Source organism: Cyprinus carpio, chromosome A22, assembly GCF_018340385.1.
Source record: "Cyprinus carpio isolate SPL01 chromosome A22, ASM1834038v1, whole genome shotgun sequence".
NCBI lineage: Eukaryota > Metazoa > Chordata > Actinopteri > Cypriniformes > Cyprinidae > Cyprinus > Cyprinus carpio.
Window position 1 is genome coordinate 5,219,493 of NC_056593.1, and position 22,125 is coordinate 5,241,617.

Below are 22,125 nucleotides of genomic sequence, written 5' to 3' on the forward strand. Positions count from 1 at the left end.
TATAGCAGCCCTAGTTAAACATAATGAATCAACCTGATTTCAACAAAACATCACTATCGCCTGGCTATAATAAACCCAGTATCCTTCCATGGAGTCCATTTATATTCCAGTTACTGCAGTGATTTTTCCCAATCCTTACACAAGTCCCCATCTGCAGTTTTTTTTTTTTTTCGTCTTATTGCCAGACAGATGTACACATTCTGAGGCCAACCAGATGTATTGTTTAATTTTTCTTTATTTTTCTAAAGAAACAACAATATCTGAATTGGAAACGAATAACACAGCACCACTGGCTAAGAAAACACTTGTTGCAAGTACAGATTTGCAGATGTCAGTTTAAACTGTAACCAACCCTGTGGTCCATACAGATCAGTTTTTCATCATTTCCGTGATCTTACAAGAATGTCCATGTCCAGTATTTCAAAGAAAACACCGGCAATGAATAAAAAGTTATATAATGTAAATTCAGCATGCAATATTAATTTGTTGTTATCACTAAAACTGTTAATAAGCACCATGTGAATAATGCCCGTTCTCTAAAATACAAGAAGTAAAACTATAAACAAACTGGCCTTGTAAATTTGATTTATTTTTCTTTGATTCTAGACAGCTGTACCTTATAAGCAAAAATTATTTAGAGACCTTTAATACATGGGTACAAATTTATTTAGCACCTGATCTGAAAATATGCAATTAAAACCGCTCTCCTGTCTTTATAAAGTCGAAAAGATTTAAATGTAAACAAAGTCTTTGGAATCCTTACCAATTTCAAGTAACGAGTCTGTAGATCACTCTTGGATTTTGGATAAATTACGTTCTGTACATCACCAAGAGGACATGAAATGATCATTTATTACATTAGCATGAAGTTTTTGACTAGTTATAATGCTGCCCTCCAGTGGCAAGATGGTGCACGCCGGTACGGTTTCACTCACTTTCTGTGGTTACCCAGTTGCACCGAACTGTGGCTGGACACGCACCGAAAACTGGGTGGCTGAATCTCCCAGTATTTCACTGGATTTGCATATAAACTGATCCTAGTGTAAAGGGCTTTCTTAGCCCGGGTTCTCGAAGGACAGAAGTCATTTACTCCAACGTAAGTGATGCTGTTGGCATGTAAGTACAACACCTAAAAGAGGAAGTGAAGTTTATTCAACCTCTGTACACATCATATCTAGTTCATGTTTCAGTTGCGTGCATATTTGTGTTTTACCTGCAAATATTTCAGGTTGTTCAAGCCTGGAGGAACTTTCTTCAGTTTATTGTTATCCAGATGAATTTCTCTGACTTTGGTATTGGCCGCGAAACTTCCGTTCTCCACATACTTGATTTGATTGAAGTCAAGCCACAACCTGTAAAAGACATTGGTCTTTAAGTGTCTTCTGTTTTTATCCACAAGGAGGAGTTTGTGTAATTTACCTTTGTAGGCTTTTTAATCTCAAAAAATCCTCTGACTCCACTTTTGCAATCTTGTTATAGTCCAAGTGAAGTTCAGTGAGGGAAGATGGCAGATCTGCGGGATTTAGATTAATAAACATCTCAGTTATGAGACTTGTGTGCTTACACTGAAACGGCAAGTAACACATTTAACATTTTAAGTAGAAAGATGGTAATAGTATTGTTAGGGCTACATTACATCAACAAATTTGTAAGCACTTCGTCTTATGAGACCCAGATCCTTTTTAAGACTTTTTTTTCAGGTGCAAAAGCCTTTTGATTTTCGTAAAACATGTTAATACTTACCTTTAGGGATAGCTGTAAGCCTCGCTTCAGCTATTCTCAAGTAGAGAGTCGCCATGTCATCAAAAGCCCCTGCTTCAATCCCGCTGTTTGCAATTGGATTTGCACTCAGTTCTAGAGATGCAGGAAAGGGAACCACTTGTTTTTCTAAGCAAATATTCATTTACATAGAACAATTGTGACTTAAAGAGTCATGGATCACTCTTTGTTGTGTCGTATTTTTAACTATAACACCATATTATCCCCTATTCTCTATCTCTATTCTATCTCTGTAATTCGTAAATGCAGGTCATAATGTAGACACTAGGAGGCAGAATGTTCTTTAGCTGTAAATTACCTGAGAAACATGGAGATCGGTTGATTGAAGTGAGCTTGTTCTTGTCAGACATAAACCGTGTGTAAGATCATTTATCTCATTATATAACCAGTTCTAACGAGGTCATGATCGGGAACTGTCAATGTGTTGAAGCAAGTGCTCTAATGGCTGCTTAGCATGACTCAGACCATGTTTATTTAAAATCATCACTTAGGAGACCTACCTAAAACATTTAGTTCATGCATTCCTCTAAATGCTCCTTTTGGAAGTCTGCTGATCTTGTTGTCGTGCAGCCGCAGTGATTGAATGCTCGTGGGAAGGTTCTCAGGCATTTGTGTCAGCAGGTTGTAAGACAGGTGGAGAATCTTGAGTTTGTTCATGTTGCGAAAGGCCTTTGGGTGGATTTTTGATATCTGGTTATTGAGCAGAAACAGGGCCTGCGAAAACAGAAGGGGAAATAACAAAAGTGGATATAGCCATAAACATATCTACCGTTTTTAAAACAGAATTGTAATCAGTACATTTTACAGCTTGGATGCATAAAAATGGCTCGTAAACACTAGTTTTGTGTGATGTATTGAATGTTGTTGCATATTAAAATAAATGTATAAAGTTATTGGACATTTGCATATTAAAATTGGTGTTTGTTGTTGTTGTAAATTTTTTTGGTCATTTTGTTTTTTTTATTGCACATCAAATATGAAGTATTTGCGGAAAAAACAAACAACTAAATTATTGGATAATTAGTTAGGAATATTCTGAAAAATCTGAAAATAATTTTGTGTGATTGTTTACAAGATGTAGGATCTTTTTTTTTTATTCTTGGTATTTTATTCCCTTTCTAGCTATATTTTAGAATATTTTAACTATTTTACCACTAATCATGAGAAAATATTTACCACAAGTATGAAACACTCTGCAATAAATGCATATATCAATAACACTCAAATATGCATCTAGCATTCCACTTAATCCATAAACTAATAATAAACTACCACTGCATGTCTCCAGATGTCCCTGTGTAAACCCAGTATAAGAACACAGCTCTTAAAATGCCCTGAAAGCATTTGACGAGGGTGTTATGCTCACATAGAGATTATCCAAGCCTTTGAAATCGTCTTCCTTGATTTCTGTGATGTCATTGTTTTGTAGATCGAGGAGCAACGTGTTTGCAGGGATGTCCTTTGGCACCTTGGTCAGACCTATAAAGATAAAAAGAAAGAAAACGAAAGACCTATTAAAAAAAAAAAAAAGAAAAATCATTCTCATTAAGACTGATACAAAATGTTCAATTGCCTCAAACAAGCCGTTCATCTTAAATGATTCATGTGAGATTTTATATACTATATATTGATATACTTATACCCTATTCTTTATTATGGGGAAGTGCAAAGCTGCACATTTTTGTGGGCTGCCTGAAAGACTAGTTGACAAATTAGTTTTAAGGAAACTCTGTTATTATATTCCCGATCAGATGCGTTTCTTAGACGTGTTCTTGCATTCAAAAACAGCAAGACGGAGCACAGTGGGACTTAACAGAACGCAAGCATCTTGAGACGCTTGTTTAAAAGAATCTGTTTTTATTTTATATCATTTTATTATTTTTTTTATTTGTTTTGCTTACTTATGGAAGTTTGCTTTTGCCACGGGTAAAAAAAATAAAATAAGGTAATTGTGTATTTTTATTTAAATAAGGTAATTGTGGACTTTTTTCTGACTTTTTCCATCTCTCTCTTGTTTTTTGTGTGTGTGTGTTGTGTGTTCCATCTCACAATTGTTTTTTGTGTGTGTAAAAATAAGGTAATTGCAACTATAATTCATCATTCAGACTTTTGTTCCCAAAATTGCAAGATAAAAAGTTGCAATTACCTTCTTTTGCCAATTGTTTTATTCCTTGCCAGAAACAAGCGTCCATATTATCTTTATGTATCTTAAGATGTCGGTCTTAATATGTATTTGTATTAAAATATGCTGTTAGTGCATTAACTCTTTCCCCACCATTGACAAGTTTTTACGGCTTTTTGTGTTTTCACTGTTATACACTCGGGGGCACTATTACACATCTTCTGAACGAGTACAAAACCTCCTGAATTAAAACACATGTGAACAGGACAGAAAAACTAGTGCTCTCTTATGAAAACAGATGCATATGATAAATAATGCGATCATCAGCAATAGACAGCAAATAAATGAAAACCGCAGAAAGTTATGGAGTAAAATGTTGATCCAGGAAGTGGTATATGGCTGTGCAAGCTTTGGAGGAGTTGATGGAAGCGATTTACTGGATTTATGATTTGATAATCGTACTGAATATTATCCAGATGTAGTTTTTGATAAAAATGTGACTTTCTCACCTTTTTGCTCAAAAAGATACATTTTTATGAAACCTACCTATATTCAAGTGTTGATAAAAAAAAAAAAAGAATGTTTTAAGCTAGAATGAAACTGTTTTTTTTGTTTAAAGGTAGAGGCTTTGATCTTTATTTTAGTGTATTGCATATTCAAATATTCATACAGCAAAAGATACTGTAGGCCATCAAAATCGCTGGCGGTGGCTGGCAACTTTTTTCAGAAATGATGGTGGGGAAAGAGTTAAATAAAACATCAAAACTAAACTGTAACTATTTAATCCAAGTTGACCTCCTAAAATGACTAGTCAGTGACTGGTGCCGGCTTTGTTGTTTAAAGAAGTGTGATGAAGTTCTTACCCTGATCAGAACACTGCAGAACTTTCTTTGAGCACCGACACCCTTCGGGACAGTCCGAAACAAAGTTATCATCATAATTGTCGTAATGGTCATCGTCCTCATCATCGTCATCATCGTCATCATCATAGTCACCCACATCTTGTTGCATGATGTCATGATGCTTGATGAAATCCATGACATTGATAGGCGTGTATGGTTTCGTGTGACATAACGTCAGCAGGGTGAGTAGTAAAAGTACCTTCATGGTGCAGCTTCAGTCATAAATGGTTTAGCCCTGCAAATATGAACACAAGTGCTTTTTCAAATTCAACATTTTAACATGCAAATATTACATTGTTTTGTATGTTTCACAGGATGAAAAAGAAATGTAAACTGGATCGCAAGTGTCCTGATTGGATTATTAGTCAGCATCACAATGAAAAGGGCCAATAGTAATCGATGACATGTTAAAGAGTTATATTCTAATTGAATGACTTAATTAGTACTTCACAGTAACTATAGATGCTCCTGAAATATCACTACCCTCATAGTTGCACACTATTTTGGAGGTTATTTGATTGCTATTCAGTTTTTTCTCTAGCTGCACAATATTGAATCAGACTCGGTTCAGTAGCATTAATAATTGTGAGGGCAAAATGTAATTAATTGCTGTAATTGTTTGTAAAAGAAGTTTAAATGAACCAGCTGCACTTCTTGTTTATGGACGCCTTATTCATCAACATGTAAGACGGTGGCTCACAGTTTATACACATTTAAAAGTGAAAAACATGGTTTCTGATGTTTAATGAGAAATCTAACTCATTTGGAATGGTTGTATTTGGTATGATTTTTTGCATTTGGTAAGATGTTATTATTTAAAATAGAAAAGAAACTGAAGAATTCTCCTTTCATACTGAATAAAAAACTTCAATATTTATGTTTTACATTTATGTTGTCATGTTTAGAGAAAGTTACATGTTATTGGGCTGCTCAGCATCATGAATGATGAAGAATTCATCTGTCAATGTTTCCCAGCAGCATTTTTAAATGAATGTGTACACTCCAGATTAATATAATAATGTTGTCTGGTTTATTCAAAGATTTCTTAGAATGCCTATATATTTAAAATGGAGCATCACACAAGCTTAATGAGGTGAAATCACTTTTCCATAATCTACAAATAAAAACAACATACCTGATGAATCTGTGTAATCCTTCTTCAAGTAAGATTTGGTCCTTAAATGCAGCGTGCACAAAAGCCAAAAGGCGGAGATAACACTCGTCAAAGCAGATCCTTGAATGAATGGGGATGGAAAAGATGCTGCTGGTTCAAGGAGCAGACTGGGAATAAGGGGTAGGAACGATACGCAGCTCTGCTGGATGCTTAGCTAGCACTGAACACTCATTGTTACTGGCCGTATGTTTCTCATCAGCACTTGAAACTTGGCCAATTTTGTACGGCTAAATTTTCAATGGCCAGTGTGGGATATCCTCACTCTTTACATTGCCAATGGGTGGGCTCTATTTTATATGAATTTTGATTTATTGAAATACTTCAGCGTGCATAATATTGCATAATTTGTGGAGCTATTTCTGTGCTTTTTATCCTTAGTTTATATTGGGAAATATAAATAAAAACTCATTGTTACTTTCAAAATCTTTCTGCTTTTCTTGACATGAATCCCATCAGACGTAGAATGATTGATTGATTGATTCAGCTGCCAGCAACGGCAATAATTCACAAATGACATCATTCACTTTTTAGGAAGAGAAATGCATGTTATCGTGACTAAATTGTTCTTTGAATCAGCATTCATGGTACAAAATCTTGTAATTTCCAAAGTCATGGGGGACCTTTAATCTAAACCTAAATGTTGGATAATAACTTTTCCAGACTTGACGGTGCTGTTTGCTTACAGCAGCACAAAACGAGACCCCTCTCTTTCACGGGGCAGTACTGGTGGCGCCACATATGCTTGGGTTTTGTTGAGATGATGGAAGTTCCTATGTCTCATGGTTTCTCCCTTCATTCTCCTGAGTCTCACTGGCCGGCATTCCTTCCGAAATGATAACCAACCTCAAACCAATAAATGTTTGTGGTATGTGGAGTTGGTGCCGTAAATGAAAAAGATTTAGATACTATTACTGACACTTCATGTGAGGGTGAACCGGGTCAGGAAAGGTAGAAATGTGTGCATACGTGTTTCAGGAAGAGTGATGAAATACCAATAATTTCCCTCAATCTTTTTCTAATTCTTTGTCTTACCCGCCCTAATTTTCTAATTTTCTTTTTCTAATTCTTCGTCTTATTTGTTGTAATGTCATGACGTGCAGAACCATGTTGGAAATATATCAACCTTGAAAACACTTGTGAGGCCTTGAGATATGTTGGCTTTGCTGTTTTACATATCCTTTTCTTACTCCACTGATTTTTATTTGTTTCAAGCATAAACCTTAAAACGAATTCTTTACCAATGGGGTAAAAAAAAGATAAATTGACATCACAAGTAAATTTGCGATATAAATACTGCCATGACTAAAGTTTTTTTCTTTTTGGAAAATGACAGATACTACTAGAATTGTTTGTATACATGTATATGTATCTGCTTTCCTTTTTTGGCAGTTGTGTCTATGGCTTATTTTCACTACATGTGAGAGTGAATCGGTTTATGAAAGGTAGAAATCTATCTATGTGGTTACATGTTTCAGGAAGAGGGATGAAATTCCAGTAATTTATTTTGTTGTTCACGCCTTCAGTTATATTTGTTGTAATGTTATGATGTGTGGGATCTCGTTGGTAATGTCTCGACCTTGCAAACACTTGAGATGTTAGAGGTTTTCCACAGCTTTGCTTGTCCTCTAAATATAGAGCAAGATTTAACTGTACACAGACACTAGGAGGGGGTGGTTCAGCTGTTGATTATTTACCCCTCAAAATAAGATTAAATTAAAGCCATGTGACTAGTACTTGAGTCATTGATGCCATGGAGAACTTCATGGAAAGATATGAGATAATAAGTCGTAGCCTAAAATCAATGAAACTCCAGTTCAACCTCTGAGGCATTTTTCAGTAAGATTTTGAGTTCTCACTCCATCATCGTCCACATTTTGTTGCCGATGATGGAGTGAGAACTCAAAATCTTCGAAGAATCTCAGAAGGAGCGGAAGACTATGATGTCATAGTCAGATCATTAATGTGTTTCAGTCTGCAGTGTTTCCATTAGCACAGGATTTCTGTTGAACGTTTATAGAGCACAGATGTTTTATACTGGGATATTTTGAGGAAGAAAGACAATAGACATTTTAGGAAATCTGTTTATGTAATAGTTTAATTTAACACTCACATTTGGATAAAACGAGTGTTAATGCGAATAGAAAAATACATTGGAAAAGTTTTTATTAAAGCTGTATTGATTTTCCCACTGAATTCTAACCTAGGCAAATACAAAACTGGTCACTTAAATGACTTGAACCATGTAGATATCTTTCAATTATATATTACAGTTCTCTCAGTAGTAAATGTCCTTATTGGTACAGTCTTAGTTAAAAAAAAAATGCATTATGTAAGCAGGTTGATTTTGGTTGATTTTTGAGTTTTCTTTTATAAACACTTTATAAGCCATGCCATCCTGTTTTTCTTCACTACAACAGAAAAACTTAATACCGTTGACAAGAATGAGATCAATTTCAATGCAGAATACAAAGTTATAGTCTACTATTTTTTCTCCTCTTAAACTATTATACAGTTGATTCATGCATCTTACAAAAACACGTCTAGACAGGCACGAACAACGACAGCATTTCAGACATGATTCTCGAGGCGTTGATCATGTTCAGTCTTATCTGACTTATAAATAAAGAAAAAAATATAAAATAAAACAAGACTGAAAATAAACATGCCAAACAGAGATTTAATGCAATTTTTGGGACAATTTCTCTTTTTTTGGGAGGCAAAAATGATAAGTGCACATTTCAGAAGGAATCTACTTTATTAATGTTTACGGTCTTTAGTGGTTTATAGTAATAGCACAGAAGCTTGCAGTTACTTAATCCTCTGAGGCTTTAACACAACACTAGAGTAGGAGCGGACGCAGGAGAAAGCCGTCGGTGGGATTTTCCGGGGATCAAGGAAATTGTTCTCGAGGCGAAGGGCGACTAGATGAGAGTCATCCTCATTCAAGGGGTCACAGATGGCATCTTCTGATATGTGCCTGTTGGACATAAAAACACTCATGACCTCAAAGTTTTGTCATATATTGCAAAAAATAACTTTGGTAATAATTATTCAGTTTTTTAATTTTTTTCTTTTTTTTTTCAGAAGATTTGTTACAAATTTGGCTGCATCAGTACATACTTTCTGCGTAGATACCGATTATGTGGAATGACATCTTCTGATACAGATACTGACTGATAGTTTGGTGGTTCTGCTTTTTTTATGCCTTCAAATGAATAATTAATCACATTGTTTTAAAGGGGTCATATGATGCAATTTCAAGTTTTCCTTTCTCTTTGGAGTGTTACAAGCTGTTCATGCATAGATGAGATCCCTAAAGTTGCAAAGACTAAAGTCTCAAACTCAAATAGATATTCTTTATAAAAGTTAAACTCGTCCACGCCCTCCTTAAACGCCTCGTTTAAAGACGTCCCCACTAGGGCTGTGACGGTGGCAGATTTTTACCACCGCGGTGGTAATGGGACCAACTACTACGTCCCCACTAGGGCTGTGACGGTGGCAGATTTTTACCACCGCGGTGGTAATGGGACCAACTACTGCTGGTATTATATATATAATAAAATTAATATTAAATTAAATATTAATTTAAACGTTAAACTGAAAAAATTAATCACCTGCACAACTGCTGCTTTTGTCACCTTTTCACACAAGAAGTGCATTTATTCAGTCGCAGAATGACTGAAAAAGGGAGACGTTTCAGACACGCACTCCACTCCACTTCAGTGCCAGGCGCGAGTCAAACGAGTGCGGAAACGGTAAGCTACTGTGATTTTTACTGTAATAATTTTTTTTAGTCAAGCGATCGAGTAAACTTTAGTGTGTTTTCTGTTTTTTCTTATCTATAAGTGAGATATATGCTTTATGTGTTATGTTTAGTTTTAGTCATGAAGTTACCAAAAAGGCGATTAAAGCTGACTTAAATCTGGGCGAGCATGTAATATATTTTATATGAGTCACATTCAAGAACATGTCTCTGAAATGGTTTTCAAAACTGTTTTGGAGCAGCCCAGCAGTGTCTCATCTAACACACCCGATTCACCTCGTCAGCTCGTGTTTATTTTAGCACTTACATCAGTGAATACACAGCCTGCAAAACACTCAAATAAATATAAAAGAAATAATACAGTTAAACAATAAAGTAGCCTAAATAAGAAAGTTAAAAACACCCTGTCTACCAGACGCTATGGCGTGGCGCGACAAAATACTATAGAACTTATTATAATAAGTGATGCTACATTGGATGCGGCGCGACACGACATGACAAATCCCCGACAGTAAACTGCCTCGTCCTATTTATGAGGTACTGAAATAGAGTTCAAATGTCCTGTGTAGACACTAGACAGACTCAACCTGTTGCGATGCGGTGGTGTCGCGTCCGGTGTAGACACGTTCACTGTTCCAACACCAAGCAAGCAGCGCACTTCTCATCTGCACGCACTCTTTTTAAAATAGGAATCGTTCCCACATTTCTTGTTAACATATTTCATTTATCGCTGTCTCATTTTACATAAACTGTATTTTCCTGCGCTTAAACCTGCCAATCTAAAGGAAACGCTGCGTATGGCACCGGAGGTAATTTGTGCATTACCATAGACATAGTCTAAATAAAACAATTTGCAACTGTTACTGTTATTACACATGTATACAAAACTTATTATGCTTGTTATAGAGTGCGTGACATCACGTGCACTACCGCCGGTGGCAGCCCTAGTCCCCACATGTCTGTGGGAAGGCTGTCCACAAAGGTTGTTTCTATAAAGTGTGGCAATTACAACTTTGCAAGGACAGTCTGGTGCTTCTGACTCACAGCCTGTAAGTACGTTTTCATATTTGGAGAATTTGCCACTGAGGATTCAAACGCGAGTTTTGAGCAGTGTAGAGTAGGCTTGTTGTTTCTCAGATCACAAATGCAGACATGGTTGTTTGGTAAAAATTTGGAAAAATCGAAAGGCGGGGCATAGAGGAGCAACAATAATGTGCATTATGTGGAAAATAGTGTTTTTTTTTACTTAAACCGCATAAACACCAAATACACAAAATAATGTTCTTTTTAGCAACGTCATATGACCCCTTTAAAAGTAATTCAACAGGAGACCTTTTCTTCACACACAGCATGAATTTTGATGCTTTTTTTATTGACAGGATATAATCAGCCTGTATTATTAAATAACTTTGTTTTAAATGTTTTTAATCTTGAATTAAGTTCATTACCACACTGGGAAGTTGTTTTTATTTGTATTAAACATAAACCTTAAAATTAAAACAAGTTATTTGCCAATTGTGAAGGAAAATAAACTTATTTCAAGATAAACTGAAGTTGCTTTGAAGCTATGTCATTTGTGTAAAGGTCACAGACCAATGTGTCACAAGAAATTATGACAAAATCATTGCTCTTTGCAGGAGACAAGCAGTGTACCTTATTTTGTTGTTGTTAAGTCGTAGGAAATGTAACGTTGTCATCTCATTAATTCCCATGGGAATAGACGTAAGCTGGTTATGGTCTAGACAGAGTTCGGTCATAGTGTTGAAGGTGCCAAAGAAAGACTCAGGCTCGATAGCGTCACCGTCCAGCTTGTTGTAAGAGAGGTAGAGGTACTCCAGACCAGGCTCCATGTGTGCGAATACGTATCCTGGAATGCGTTCGATCTGATTCCCGGCCAGCACCAGGTGAATTAGCGACTTTGGCAGGAAGGATGGAACCAGGTAGAAGTTGTTGTGTGATAGATCTAGAGATTCCAGGTTCTTTAGAGACAGTGAGAAAAGGTTGTGTTAATGTGTTTACAAAAAAAAGGGGGGGGGGGGTCAAGAAAAGGGGTTTTCCCTTCTAGAAAGTGTACCACTTTTTAGTTCTTCCAAAGGACAATTACGCTAAACTGTTGTGCCACTTTAGCATGCAATCTTTCAATGCAAATACATCTTTGCTAAACACCAGCAGTTCATTGGAACCAAATGTCTACTATTTCAATTTTCATTCTTTTTCTGTGAAAAACAGGCTTTTTATAAAACAAAAGTGAGCAATATTTGCCTAAACATTGGTTTCGTTGTTAAACTTCTTGAGGACACACACCTGTGATTAATCCAGGCTAAAGGTGCAATACTTGACTCATCTAATTTATTATGTCTTAGCACAACGGCGTTGATGTTTGTGGTGTGGTTGAATGCCATTTCAGAGATTTCTTCAATCAGGTTGTTTTCAAGGTACAACTCCTAAATATCAAAGAGATTATGAAGTAAATTGTAGAGTTTGCTTCATTGAATAAAATAAACAGAAGCAGTTGTTACTTGACAATTCAATTTAATTGGACTTGAACAGCTTCAAATTTTGGTTTGCCATAATTGCTGTTCAAGTGCCACTGGTTTCCCACAGGTACTGTAAAACCAAACCAGTGCTGGTTTATAGCCCACAAACTTGTATGCAGTTAAATGAACAAGATTGTTTGACAGGATGTTCCTTAACTCCCGAAGTAGTTCTCTGTTTCGAAACTTACTAGTAGAGATGCAGGTAGGCCCTGAGGAATGGAACGGAAATGGTTTCTGCCTAGCCGAAGGTAAGTCAGCTCTTTGAGGGGCTTAAAGGCCTGTGGATTCACGTTACCTTCACTGAGCAAGTTCCCCTCCATTTCCAAAGTAACCAGACTGCTGAGACCTCCAGGAATTATGAAGCAATTTGTGAAAATACTGTGCTTTCATAGTACAACATTAGGTAAGGAACATGTCATGCTAGTATTAGCTGATTAAATGTCAACATTTAACCTTTTATAGATAGCAATATATGTTACTGTTTTACCTTCAAAGCTGTTTTCCTCGATTTCTTTTAGATTGTTCTCATTTATCTTGAGCTCCTGGAGTGTTGATGGGAGCTCAGAGGGAATTTGTTCCAGAAGGTTTCCATCCATGTACAGGCGAGACAGGAATTTAAGACCCTTGAAAGAAAGTTACATAAAAATCACGTCATTAATCTTTAGGTGTGAAAAATAAAGGTTACATACAATATGCTTTCGAAACCTTCAGTTAAAGTTTTCCACTTTGGCTTTCTGGCATTGCTTTGAATACTTATCTTTTGTTAATGACTCGCATGCTTAAGTTAGCTGAAAAAGCGTCTGTTTGGAATTCATATGCCGAATCCATGTCTCTATCATATATCTGATCGTTACTCCAAGCTTTCTGATGAATTGACACATAGTCTTGGTACTATATAAATATTATATATTTTTCAATACTTCACCATTTGTTCAGATGATGGGCATATTTCTACTGGTTAGAGCCCAGTGAAAATAGGAAAGACTAGCATAGCATATCCTCTGTTGTTTCTCTTGAACACATGCCATGGAATTTTGTTTTTATTTGAAAGTCTGTGCAAAAAAAAAACATGACTACAAGTGTCAAGTGCAAGTAGGTATAGTGTTTGTATTAGAGTAGGATTTGTGACTTCTGTAAAAGCCATATGGTTATGAACAGAGCAAAATGTTGGAGCTCAGCACTGTTAGGTTTGCAGATGGTACTGTTTTGGCTTTGAACTGTAATGGAAGAAACATTTGCTTCTCTAATTCACCTAAAGTTCAGCTGGAAGACGTGAAGTAATTCATATGAATTTCTGAACAGAAGGGCAGCAGTGGAAAAGTACATTATCTCAATTGCCCGATTGTTGCATGAAAAAAAAAAAACTATGTAAATGAAACCCTGTGTACATGTCAGTTTAATTATACATTCAGAATGGGTCAATTTCATGTCAACAGTCAGATTATTTATACTTTTTATTATCTGTCTGTCTACATTCAGCAGACTTTTAAAAATTCCAGTAACATAATGCAAGATTTCTTTACAGCCTTGTTCAGCAGCCTTGCAGATCACGTCAAGATATTATTAACAAGTTTTTGGGGGGCCTTTAAGATCTCTCCACACAAAGTCTGATGCAACTAAACGGGATGAACATGTACAGTATTTGCACCATTTTTTGCACCACTAAGATCTCTACGGGATGAACATGTACAGTATTTGCACCATTTTTTGCACCACATTTGTGGCATTTAAAAAAAAAAAATAAGCATGCAAACCATGAATTGCAGTTGGATCATTTGGGTGGTTGTTATTTTTTTGCAGTATTTGGTAAACTTGTATTTTTAACTTACTTTAAGTGCTTGTGGGTCTATGCCAGATGACACAATCTTATTCTTCCCCAAGTCTATCCACTCTAAGTTGGGAATGCCATTGAATGCTCCAACAGGGATGGTTTTGATTTCATTGCCTGTAATTTCATAATGCATGACAGGTTATCAAAATCAGCCTCACTGGGATCTGTATACATGTACGTGGACTGTGTAAATACTGGTGTATATACTGATTTAGACTTAATTTCATGCATGTGTCTTAGGTAAGTGTTCTAAGTTCCATTGCTGTGCCTGTATCTCTTTACGACCTGTAATGGGGTTACGCGGGGATGTGGCCTTCCTCACCCTGTAGGCTGAGTGATTTGAGCTCAGGGATGGACAGTGGAGGTATACCCATCAGTTTAGCGTTTTCACAGGTGACAGTGACGTCAGAGATCGAACAACCTGGAGGCAGCAATGTGGTAACCATCTCAGATTCCTCCTCGACTACTTCTGGTTCCTCTTCGCCCAGTTCATGGTCCTCCTCACCCGGTTCGTTTGGCTCTTGGAGAGCTAAGAGAAGAGTAGGATCTGCTGCTCTCGTTGGAGGAGCTGGTGGCATTTGGAAAACGTCCCCCCTCAACCAAACCATGTCCTCGTCTTCAGTGGCCTTGTCTCCACGGAGTCCTTCCTGAGCACGTTCGGCTGCTTCTTCCAGAGCTCTCATCATCTCTCTTTGCTCCATCTCCAGCCTATGAGCCCTGTCCTCCTCAGCCCTCCGCTGTTCTTCCATCCTTCTCCTCCTCTCTTCCGCTGCTGCTCTCTCCTCTTCCTCCTCTCGTAGCCTCCTTAGCTCCTCTTCTTTTTCTCTGGCTTCTTTCGCCTCTTTTAACTTTCTCTGTCTCTCAGCTTCCTCTTTTTTCTGTTTCTCCCTCTGCTTGCGTTCAGCATCTTTTTTGCGAATCCGTTCCTCTTCATCCTTTTTTAGTCTGTCTTTCTTATCTCTCTGGCTTTGTGATATTTCATCATAGGGATCTCCGAGAATGTTGGGAGCGGGAGGGTCACCAGAAAACTCAGGGTCATCGATAGCTGAGACGGTGACGATTGTGCGTTTATAAGACAAGGGGAGATCAAACATCACAATTAATATGTAAAATGTACTGGCAGTTCTAATTCAATGCATTGTTGTTGCTTCACTTGTTTTTCCAAACCTGGGTCAATGCAAATTGGGCAGCACTCTTCGATTGGCTGAAATTTGAGTTGGCACTGCAGGGTGGGACACAGTATTCGGTCGCAGACCACCTCACCACTGGAACACAGGCAGTTCACGCATGGCTTTGGCGACCAAACAGTTTTATCATACATGGCGATGCCTCGAAATACACAGTGCTCTGTTTTTCCTGAAATAATTACACAAACAAGAAGGACATTTAGAAATGTGATCAATATGTAACGTTTCAGTAATGTGAAATTTGCTTTACTTAAAGGGTTACTCCATCCCAAAATGAAAATGTTGTCATTAATCACTTACCCCCATGTCGTTCCAAACCCGTAAAAGCTTTGTTCGTTTTCGGAACACAATTTAAGATATTTTGGATGAAAACAGGGAGGCTTGAGACTGTCCCATTGACTGCCAAATAAATAACACTGTCAAGGTCCAGGAAAGTATGCATCGTCAGAATACTCCATCTGCCATCAGTGATTCAACCGTAAAGTTATGAAGCGACGAGAATACTTTTTGTACATGAAGAAAACAAAAATAATGACTTTATTCAATTCCTCTCTTCTGTGTCTCTCCAAATCAGCGTAGCGCCATTTTGGCAATTCTGAGCAGTACACAGATGGTGTACGCTATTCTGTTTCAGACAGTCTCAAGCCTCCCTGTTTTCGTCCAAAATATCTTAAATTGTGTTCCAAAGATGAACAAAGCATTTACGGGTTTGGAACGACATGGGGGTAAGTGAATAATGACAAAATTTTCATTTTGGGATGGAGTATCCCTTTAAATATCGTGACCATCGATTTCTGCTTACTCATGCAAATCTGTGCTAAATTTAAGGGTTAGATCACCCAAAATGAATGGAAGTGACTGGTTTTCAACATATTATCTTCTTTTGTGTTCAACAGTAGAAAAAAAATCATATAGGTTTGGAACAACTTGAAGGGTGAGTTAACGATGACAATTTAAATTTTTGAATGAACCATCCCTTTAAATTGAGCAAAGCTTGTTAAATGTGATGAAATCATTACAAAGAATCATTAATTCAGAATAATTAATTGTTTATGAATCTGTCTGATTTGTTGGTTTTCCCGCAACATCTTGAAATGTCTCAAGGCGGTTAATTTTATCATGTGGATTTGATTTGTTATTTTAAAAGTAATGATTAAAACTTGTAAAAAAAGAAAAAGAAAAAAAAAAGGCAGTTCTGATTGAAAACAGAGGCTGCATTTTGCATTTACAGGGCTGTTAGACGATTTTGGAAACTAACGCCTGTTAATGACGTCTGGCAATGTTGTCATCCAGTGCAGATAATCTGGCTGTAAAATGGCTGTGTAGAGCAGTTTATCCCAACACTGTTTTCCACATGGCATATATCTAGCTTTTCTACATCTATGTTCTTATGTAAAGAGATCTCATTAGTCAATGGTTGTACACATGCTAGTAATACAGTAGTAAAATGGGTCTACTGGGAAATAGTGTTTTTTCTGTTGTTTTTATGGGGTCTTACTGGCCACATATGTGCTGTTTCTCACTCACACTTCTTCAGCTTTTCATTTGTAAGAAGTAATTAATGCTACACGAACGGTGTGTTGTTTTTTTACCAGTGAAAGTTGGTGGTACCATCCGTGTTTTCGCTGTGGTACAAGCGGATGTTTGTGTTTTTCTGAATTGCAGGTTCACACGGTCACATGTTGCCAGTGTATAATCATGTGGTCAGTGTTCAGATCTGACTTACCACCTTGGGCAGAATGGTCATGTACTATATCATATAAACTAACCACTGTGATCCTAAGCTGTAGGGCAATTTGAAGACTCTTAATGTATACTTGATATTTTTGAACCTGTAGAAGGAATGGACATGCATTCACAACATCTACTGTATTTAAAAATCTGTATTTTGTATGCAAAATACTCTTTGCTTACTCTTTGCTTACAACAGATTTCATTTATCTGTTGTAAGTCATTTTAGGTACTTTTTTTTTATCAATTCCACAATACATAATAAGCCAAATAAGTTTAATTTCAATATATATATACACAATGGACTTTTTATGTTCAGTTTTATGTTTAAATAAGTCTGTTTGGACATTAAAAGATGTCATCAGCTAGTCATTGTTCAGCTTGTTGTAGAAATAGTAATTTATGAATAGTTTATAGATTGACAAACTACTGTCTCAAAGTAACTTTATCAACACTGACCTGCACTCGCTTCATAGGTTGGCTTTGGCCCCTTTGTATTCTTGTAAGACTCAATGAAAATAGATCCATATTGTCCATTGCTTTCTGCTGTTCTTCCCTGCTGCAAGGCGGTATTAGATGTCTGTTTTCTTGCTCGTTTTGCTCCATCACCTCGTCTTCTATCTCGTGCCAAGGGACGTCTCTGATCTTTTGCGAGGCTGAAGGTCAGACAGGCGAGGAGTAAAAGTGCCAGAATCAGGTTTAGTCTCATGGCTGAAACCTGTGGGACAAAAAAGAGGCATCTCAGCCCTAAGCGTTCCTCATATAACTCTGTTTATGTATACTGTCAGTGTACACATTTCCATAATGATAAGTTACGGCATCACAGGTGATACAACCTTTAACAGCTTGACCCTGGAGATACAGACAGCTTTGAAGGAATAGTAGCCTTTAACACCTTTACTGTAAGAGTAAAGAGTAAAACTGTTATTTTGGTGTGTGATGGGTGGTGTTTAGAGGACTGCAGGAGGTTCTAAGTATTATGTTCAAATGTCACTATCATAGCACACATTTTAGTATGAACAGACTTGGTTTCAGTAACACTCATACTCTCAGGTTGTTGTGATGGGAACTACAGCTCATTTACACAAATTTGATCTTTAGAAAAAGTTTGTATAAATGAACGTCAGTGAATCCAGATATTCCGATGTGCCATATTAAATTATCTAAAACATTCCAATAAAGCCATATGTGCGCACATATTGCTATTAATTATGGTTTTTCAAGTTTAGTAATAGTGTTTATGGTCAATTCAAACTGTTCAGTGTGTTGCAGCCACAATTCACCCCATAAAAACAGGTATTTAGAACTTAAATATAATTTGCAAGACTTAGCTGAAAAAGTTTTTGGATGTTGTAGCAACATGGAAATCATCATTAAAACCCTATGTACACTCAAATGCATCAGTTCTTGACTTGTTATGAGTCAAATGTCTGAAAGAGATGGTTCTTGGTTCAATGAATTAGTTATTAATTATCCTGGATCATTTCAATTCAATATGCAGAATGGTAATGGAGACCCTTTTTATGCTGTTTTCAAAACTTTAAACCTGGTAGCAATTTCTGAATTTCAAACAATATATTAGTTTTAAATTGAAGTTGTTAGTGGAGTGGTAATGAAATGGTTGTTATTTTAAAGGGATACTCCACCCCAAAATGAAAATTTTGTCATTAATCACTTACCCCCATGTCGTTCCAAACCCGTAAAAGCTTTGTTCGACTTCGGAACAAAATTCAAGATATTTTGGATGAAAACCTGGAGGCTTGAGACTGTCCCATAGACTGCCAAGTAAATAACAGTGTCAAGGTCCAGAAAAGTATGAAAAGCATCGTCAGAATACTCCATCTGCCATCAGTGGTTCAACCGTAACGGTACGAAGCAATGACAATACTTTTTTGTATGCGAATAAAACAAAAATAACGACTTTATTCAACAATTTGTCTCCTCTGTGGTTCTTCTGTGTCAGCCGCGCCACAAGGATATGTTTTCTACGTATATTTACTCTTTGATTTGAAAGAAAACAGTGCATCTGTGCAGTGCGGCTGACACAGAAGAGCGTATGCTGCCTGTGTACATCTCAGATTCTCCAAAATGGTGCTACGCTGATGTGGAGAGACACAGAAGAGACAAATTGTTGAATAAAGTCATTATTTTTGTTTTATTTGCGTACAAAAAGTATTGTCGTTGCTATATAACGTTGCAGTTGAATCACTGATGGCAGATGGACTATTCTGACGATGCTTTTCATACTTTTCTGGACCTTGACACTGTTGTTTACTTGGCAGTTAATGGGACAGTCACAAGCCTCCCGGATTTCATCCAAAATATCTTAAATTGTGTTCCGAAGACGAATAAAGCTTTTACGGGTTTGGAACGACATGGGGGGTAAGTGATTAATGACAAAATTTTCATTTTGGGGTGGACCATACCTTTAAGTGTAAATTTTCAATTATTAGCCGAATAGTAACAAATTCTTTACACTGTGTTCAAAACTTTAAACCTGGTTGCAGGACCAGGTGGTGGAGTAGTAATGGAATTGTTATTAGTTTGAATTAATTTTTTTAAATGTAAACTTTTGAATTGCCAACAAATTATTACTTTTAAATTAATAGCGAAATGGTAATGGAATGGTCATTAATTTAAGTTTAAATTTAATGGAAACTCTTTACGTTGTTTTCAAAACATGGTATCAATTTCCGAATTGTAAAAAATTATTAGTTCAGGTCTGATTATTTCAGTGAATTGCTTTAGTCAGTTCAAGAATAAAAGTAATAATTTGTTCGTAATTCAGAAATTCAAGTTTTGAACATAGCGTAAAGAGTTTCTGTTAATTTGAAAATGTGTCAGTGATCACATGCCTCCTTTTTATATATATACAGATCTGTTACTTGCATCACAAAGTTTAAATATCTTGCAGAAGAAAAGTTAAGCCAAACAAGGAAAAGATGACAACACCGACTTCCCCGACTTATAGTAATGGGAAACGAGAATAAATTTAAAAGCTGAGCAAAGCTGATTTGTGTACGGGGGCGTCTACAAACGTCACTTTGACCCTCAGGCAAAATCATACGGTTAACATTAAATCAGAGCTGCGGTGAGATGGATGGAGTAAAAAAAAATAAAAACCCAAAAATGTAAACGAGGGGGAAAAGCGTTTAGATTAAGCTCTTTAGGATGACCAGGCTCAGATGGAAAGAATCTATAAAACCTACAGCTTAGACAGAGAAAGAGAGGGCTGAAATATACTGCTGTGAGTAAAAACATCCTAGAGGGGTGTGCATAATATGGGGTCCCCCTCTCTCAACGCTGTAATGAAAACCAGGTACAGTAAAGCAATAATCACTTTTACAGTCCTGCAGCTGTATGCTAGTGCTTCAGCGACGAGACAGACCTATTTCCCAAAACATTTGTCGTCACTTCAGCTGCAAACGTCTCAATGTTTAGCGAAGAAGTTACAAACTCCATGCAATGAGAAGTTTTAATCTATAAACCCATAAAAATGTGACATGCACGGATGGAAAAGAAATACAATTAGTGTTGTACAAAAAAAAGTGTTTTACGACATTTCTGAGGGTGAGAGCTAAGAGAGAGGAGAGAGTCGTTTGTACGTTACCACTGGTTTCGGGCAGTTTTGTGAGGCCAAATATTTCCGCTCTTTCCCCAAAAGCTGTGGGATTTGCCAGCAACACAAGAAGTGTGTGTGCGTCTGCTCCGCAGCAAGAAAGCTGATAAATCTCAAAAACAGACTAGAGTTTAGTCAGGACTCGCTCGGGCAGAACTTCTCCAGTTCTGTCTCAGAAAGTTTCAGCCAAATAAGGGTTGTGACAAGATACTGCCTCTCTCAGGCGAAAGAACTTGGTGATTTTGTTCGACCTAATTACTAGGCTAGGAAGGCTATTTTATTCAAACAAAGAGGTGGCATCTGTCTTGTCATTACCAACATTGTGTAAAAACATTGTGTAAGTGCAGAAAATGGGCTGTAAATGCACACATTGTAGCTTGAATAAGCTGATCAGAGGACGTCTGGACTGGTTTTCCAGCTTTTCTGGATGGGTCTTCAGGTCGACCCCCTACTGCCCAATAAGACGGCCCCATCTCCCATTTCAGAGGGTGGGTATGTTGAGCCAAGAAGAAAGATCTCAGCTTTCTCGTCTTGCAGTTTTGTACACGGAGGGGTCGTGGTCAAGCAATTGTGTGCTATAATTAAATTGGTATGTTCAAAAGGTTTTCCAGTAAATCACATCTATTGTCCATTATTTCTCATAATGCCTCAAAAGAAACCAAACTCTTGAAGGATATATAAAGGCATTTAGTATCTCTATAATATATGATAAAGATGAACATCAGCTATATGGCTGTGATTCAAACAAGAAGCTGATATCAAACCAACTTGCGTTTTAGACTAAATCTGAGCAATTAGTTTTGTATATCTTTCTCCGCCAAAGAAAATATTTCCAAAGGAAGCTAATCATGCTTTGCGTGACCTAACTGTTGTATAAGATTCATGAACATAAGATTTGTTTGGCAAACAGTTAGGACTATGTTCTGGACTACTTGGTGTATTTTTACAGTGAATCTCACAACAGGTGCACCAGTGATATTTTAGTAATCAAAAAATCAAAATAACATTTTACATTCAAGATCTTTTGACAAAGATAATGCAAGTTTATAAAGTAAAAATGCTGTTCGTCTGTTGTGACTAGAATATTTGATTCATTGTCTGTAGACAAATATCTTTTAAACATATGGTGTAGTTTAATAGCCAATTGTCGGGAGATGATGGCTGAAGAATTGGCAAATCGGCTGATTAAATTTAACCTGTTTTTGAATTAAACTATTAAATATTTGCAATGGTAAAAGGTAGTTCAAATACTCTTTATGCTCTTTACAGTTTGACATTTTTGTGTATAACTTTTATGAAACTCCACATAGTCTTCAATGAGCAGCAATGACTGCATACTTTTTTTTTCCAGTCAAGTACTGAGAAACTAGCACATGAACACAAGTTTGAGACATTTTCCAGAGCTTTCAGAACAAAACAATCTCCAGATCTTTTACCTTGAGATGCTAAATTGCAAACACATCCAGCCTTAGACTGAAGC

The 22,125-nt window shown here is 36.8% G+C and overlaps 3 protein-coding genes across 4 annotated transcripts in view; 1 reads left to right on the forward strand and 2 right to left on the reverse strand.

Moving 5' to 3' along the window:
• Window positions 1-22,125, forward strand: part of LOC109047063 (centromere protein P) — a 56,921-nt gene that overhangs the window by 28,349 nt on the left and 6,447 nt on the right. The window lies entirely within an intron of this gene.
• Window positions 209-6,148, reverse strand: aspn (asporin (LRR class 1)). The gene is made up of 8 exons (XM_042711725.1): window positions 5,939-6,148; window positions 4,765-5,038; window positions 3,146-3,258; window positions 2,280-2,493; window positions 1,744-1,854; window positions 1,420-1,513; window positions 1,214-1,352; window positions 209-1,129 (listed from the first exon to the last, which is right to left on the reverse strand). Exons 2-8 carry the CDS (start codon window positions 5,006-5,008, stop codon window positions 932-934), a joined length of 1,113 nt encoding a protein of 370 aa, XP_042567659.1. The 5' UTR covers window positions 5,009-5,038; window positions 5,939-6,148; the 3' UTR covers window positions 209-931.
• On the reverse strand, window positions 8,055-21,202 carry ecm2 (extracellular matrix protein 2, female organ and adipocyte specific). 2 transcript variants are annotated; one of them, XM_042711722.1, is made up of 10 exons: window positions 20,637-21,202; window positions 17,486-17,744; window positions 15,276-15,464; window positions 14,431-15,153; window positions 14,107-14,222; window positions 12,765-12,900; window positions 12,466-12,623; window positions 12,045-12,184; window positions 11,394-11,720; window positions 8,055-8,954 (listed from the first exon to the last, which is right to left on the reverse strand). In XM_042711722.1, exons 2-10 carry the CDS (start codon window positions 17,733-17,735, stop codon window positions 8,786-8,788), a joined length of 2,208 nt encoding a protein of 735 aa, XP_042567656.1. In that variant the 5' UTR covers window positions 17,736-17,744; window positions 20,637-21,202; the 3' UTR covers window positions 8,055-8,785. The 2 variants fall into 2 exon arrangements, with proteins under 2 accessions (XP_042567656.1, XP_042567657.1); XM_042711723.1 differs by lacking the exon at window positions 20,637-21,202 and adding an exon at window positions 17,863-18,258.

What these genes read in the sequence shown, in the direction of transcription:
- aspn (XM_042711725.1), bottom strand. Translation starts at nt 5,008, where the DNA reads ATGAAGGTACTTTTACTACTCACCCTGCTGACGTTATGTCACACGAAA. An exon ending in AAGGCTTGGATAATCTCTAT is followed by an intron (nt 2,494 to 3,145) that starts GTGAGCATAACA and finishes CTGTTTTCGCAG; the next exon opens with GCCCTGTTTCTGCTCAATAA. An exon ending in GCTTACAGCTATCCCTAAAG is followed by an intron (nt 1,514 to 1,743) that starts GTAAGTATTAAC and finishes TAAATCCCGCAG; the next exon opens with ATCTGCCATCTTCCCTCACT.
- ecm2 (XM_042711722.1), bottom strand. Translation starts at nt 17,735, where the DNA reads ATGAGACTAAACCTGATTCTGGCACTTTTACTCCTCGCCTGTCTGACC. An exon ending in CAAATCACTCAGCCTACAGG is followed by an intron (nt 14,223 to 14,430) that starts GTGAGGAAGGCC and finishes ATGAAATTACAG; the next exon opens with GCAATGAAATCAAAACCATC. An exon ending in TAGACCCACAAGCACTTAAA is followed by an intron (nt 12,901 to 14,106) that starts GTAAGTTAAAAA and finishes CTTTCTTTCAAG; the next exon opens with GGTCTTAAATTCCTGTCTCG.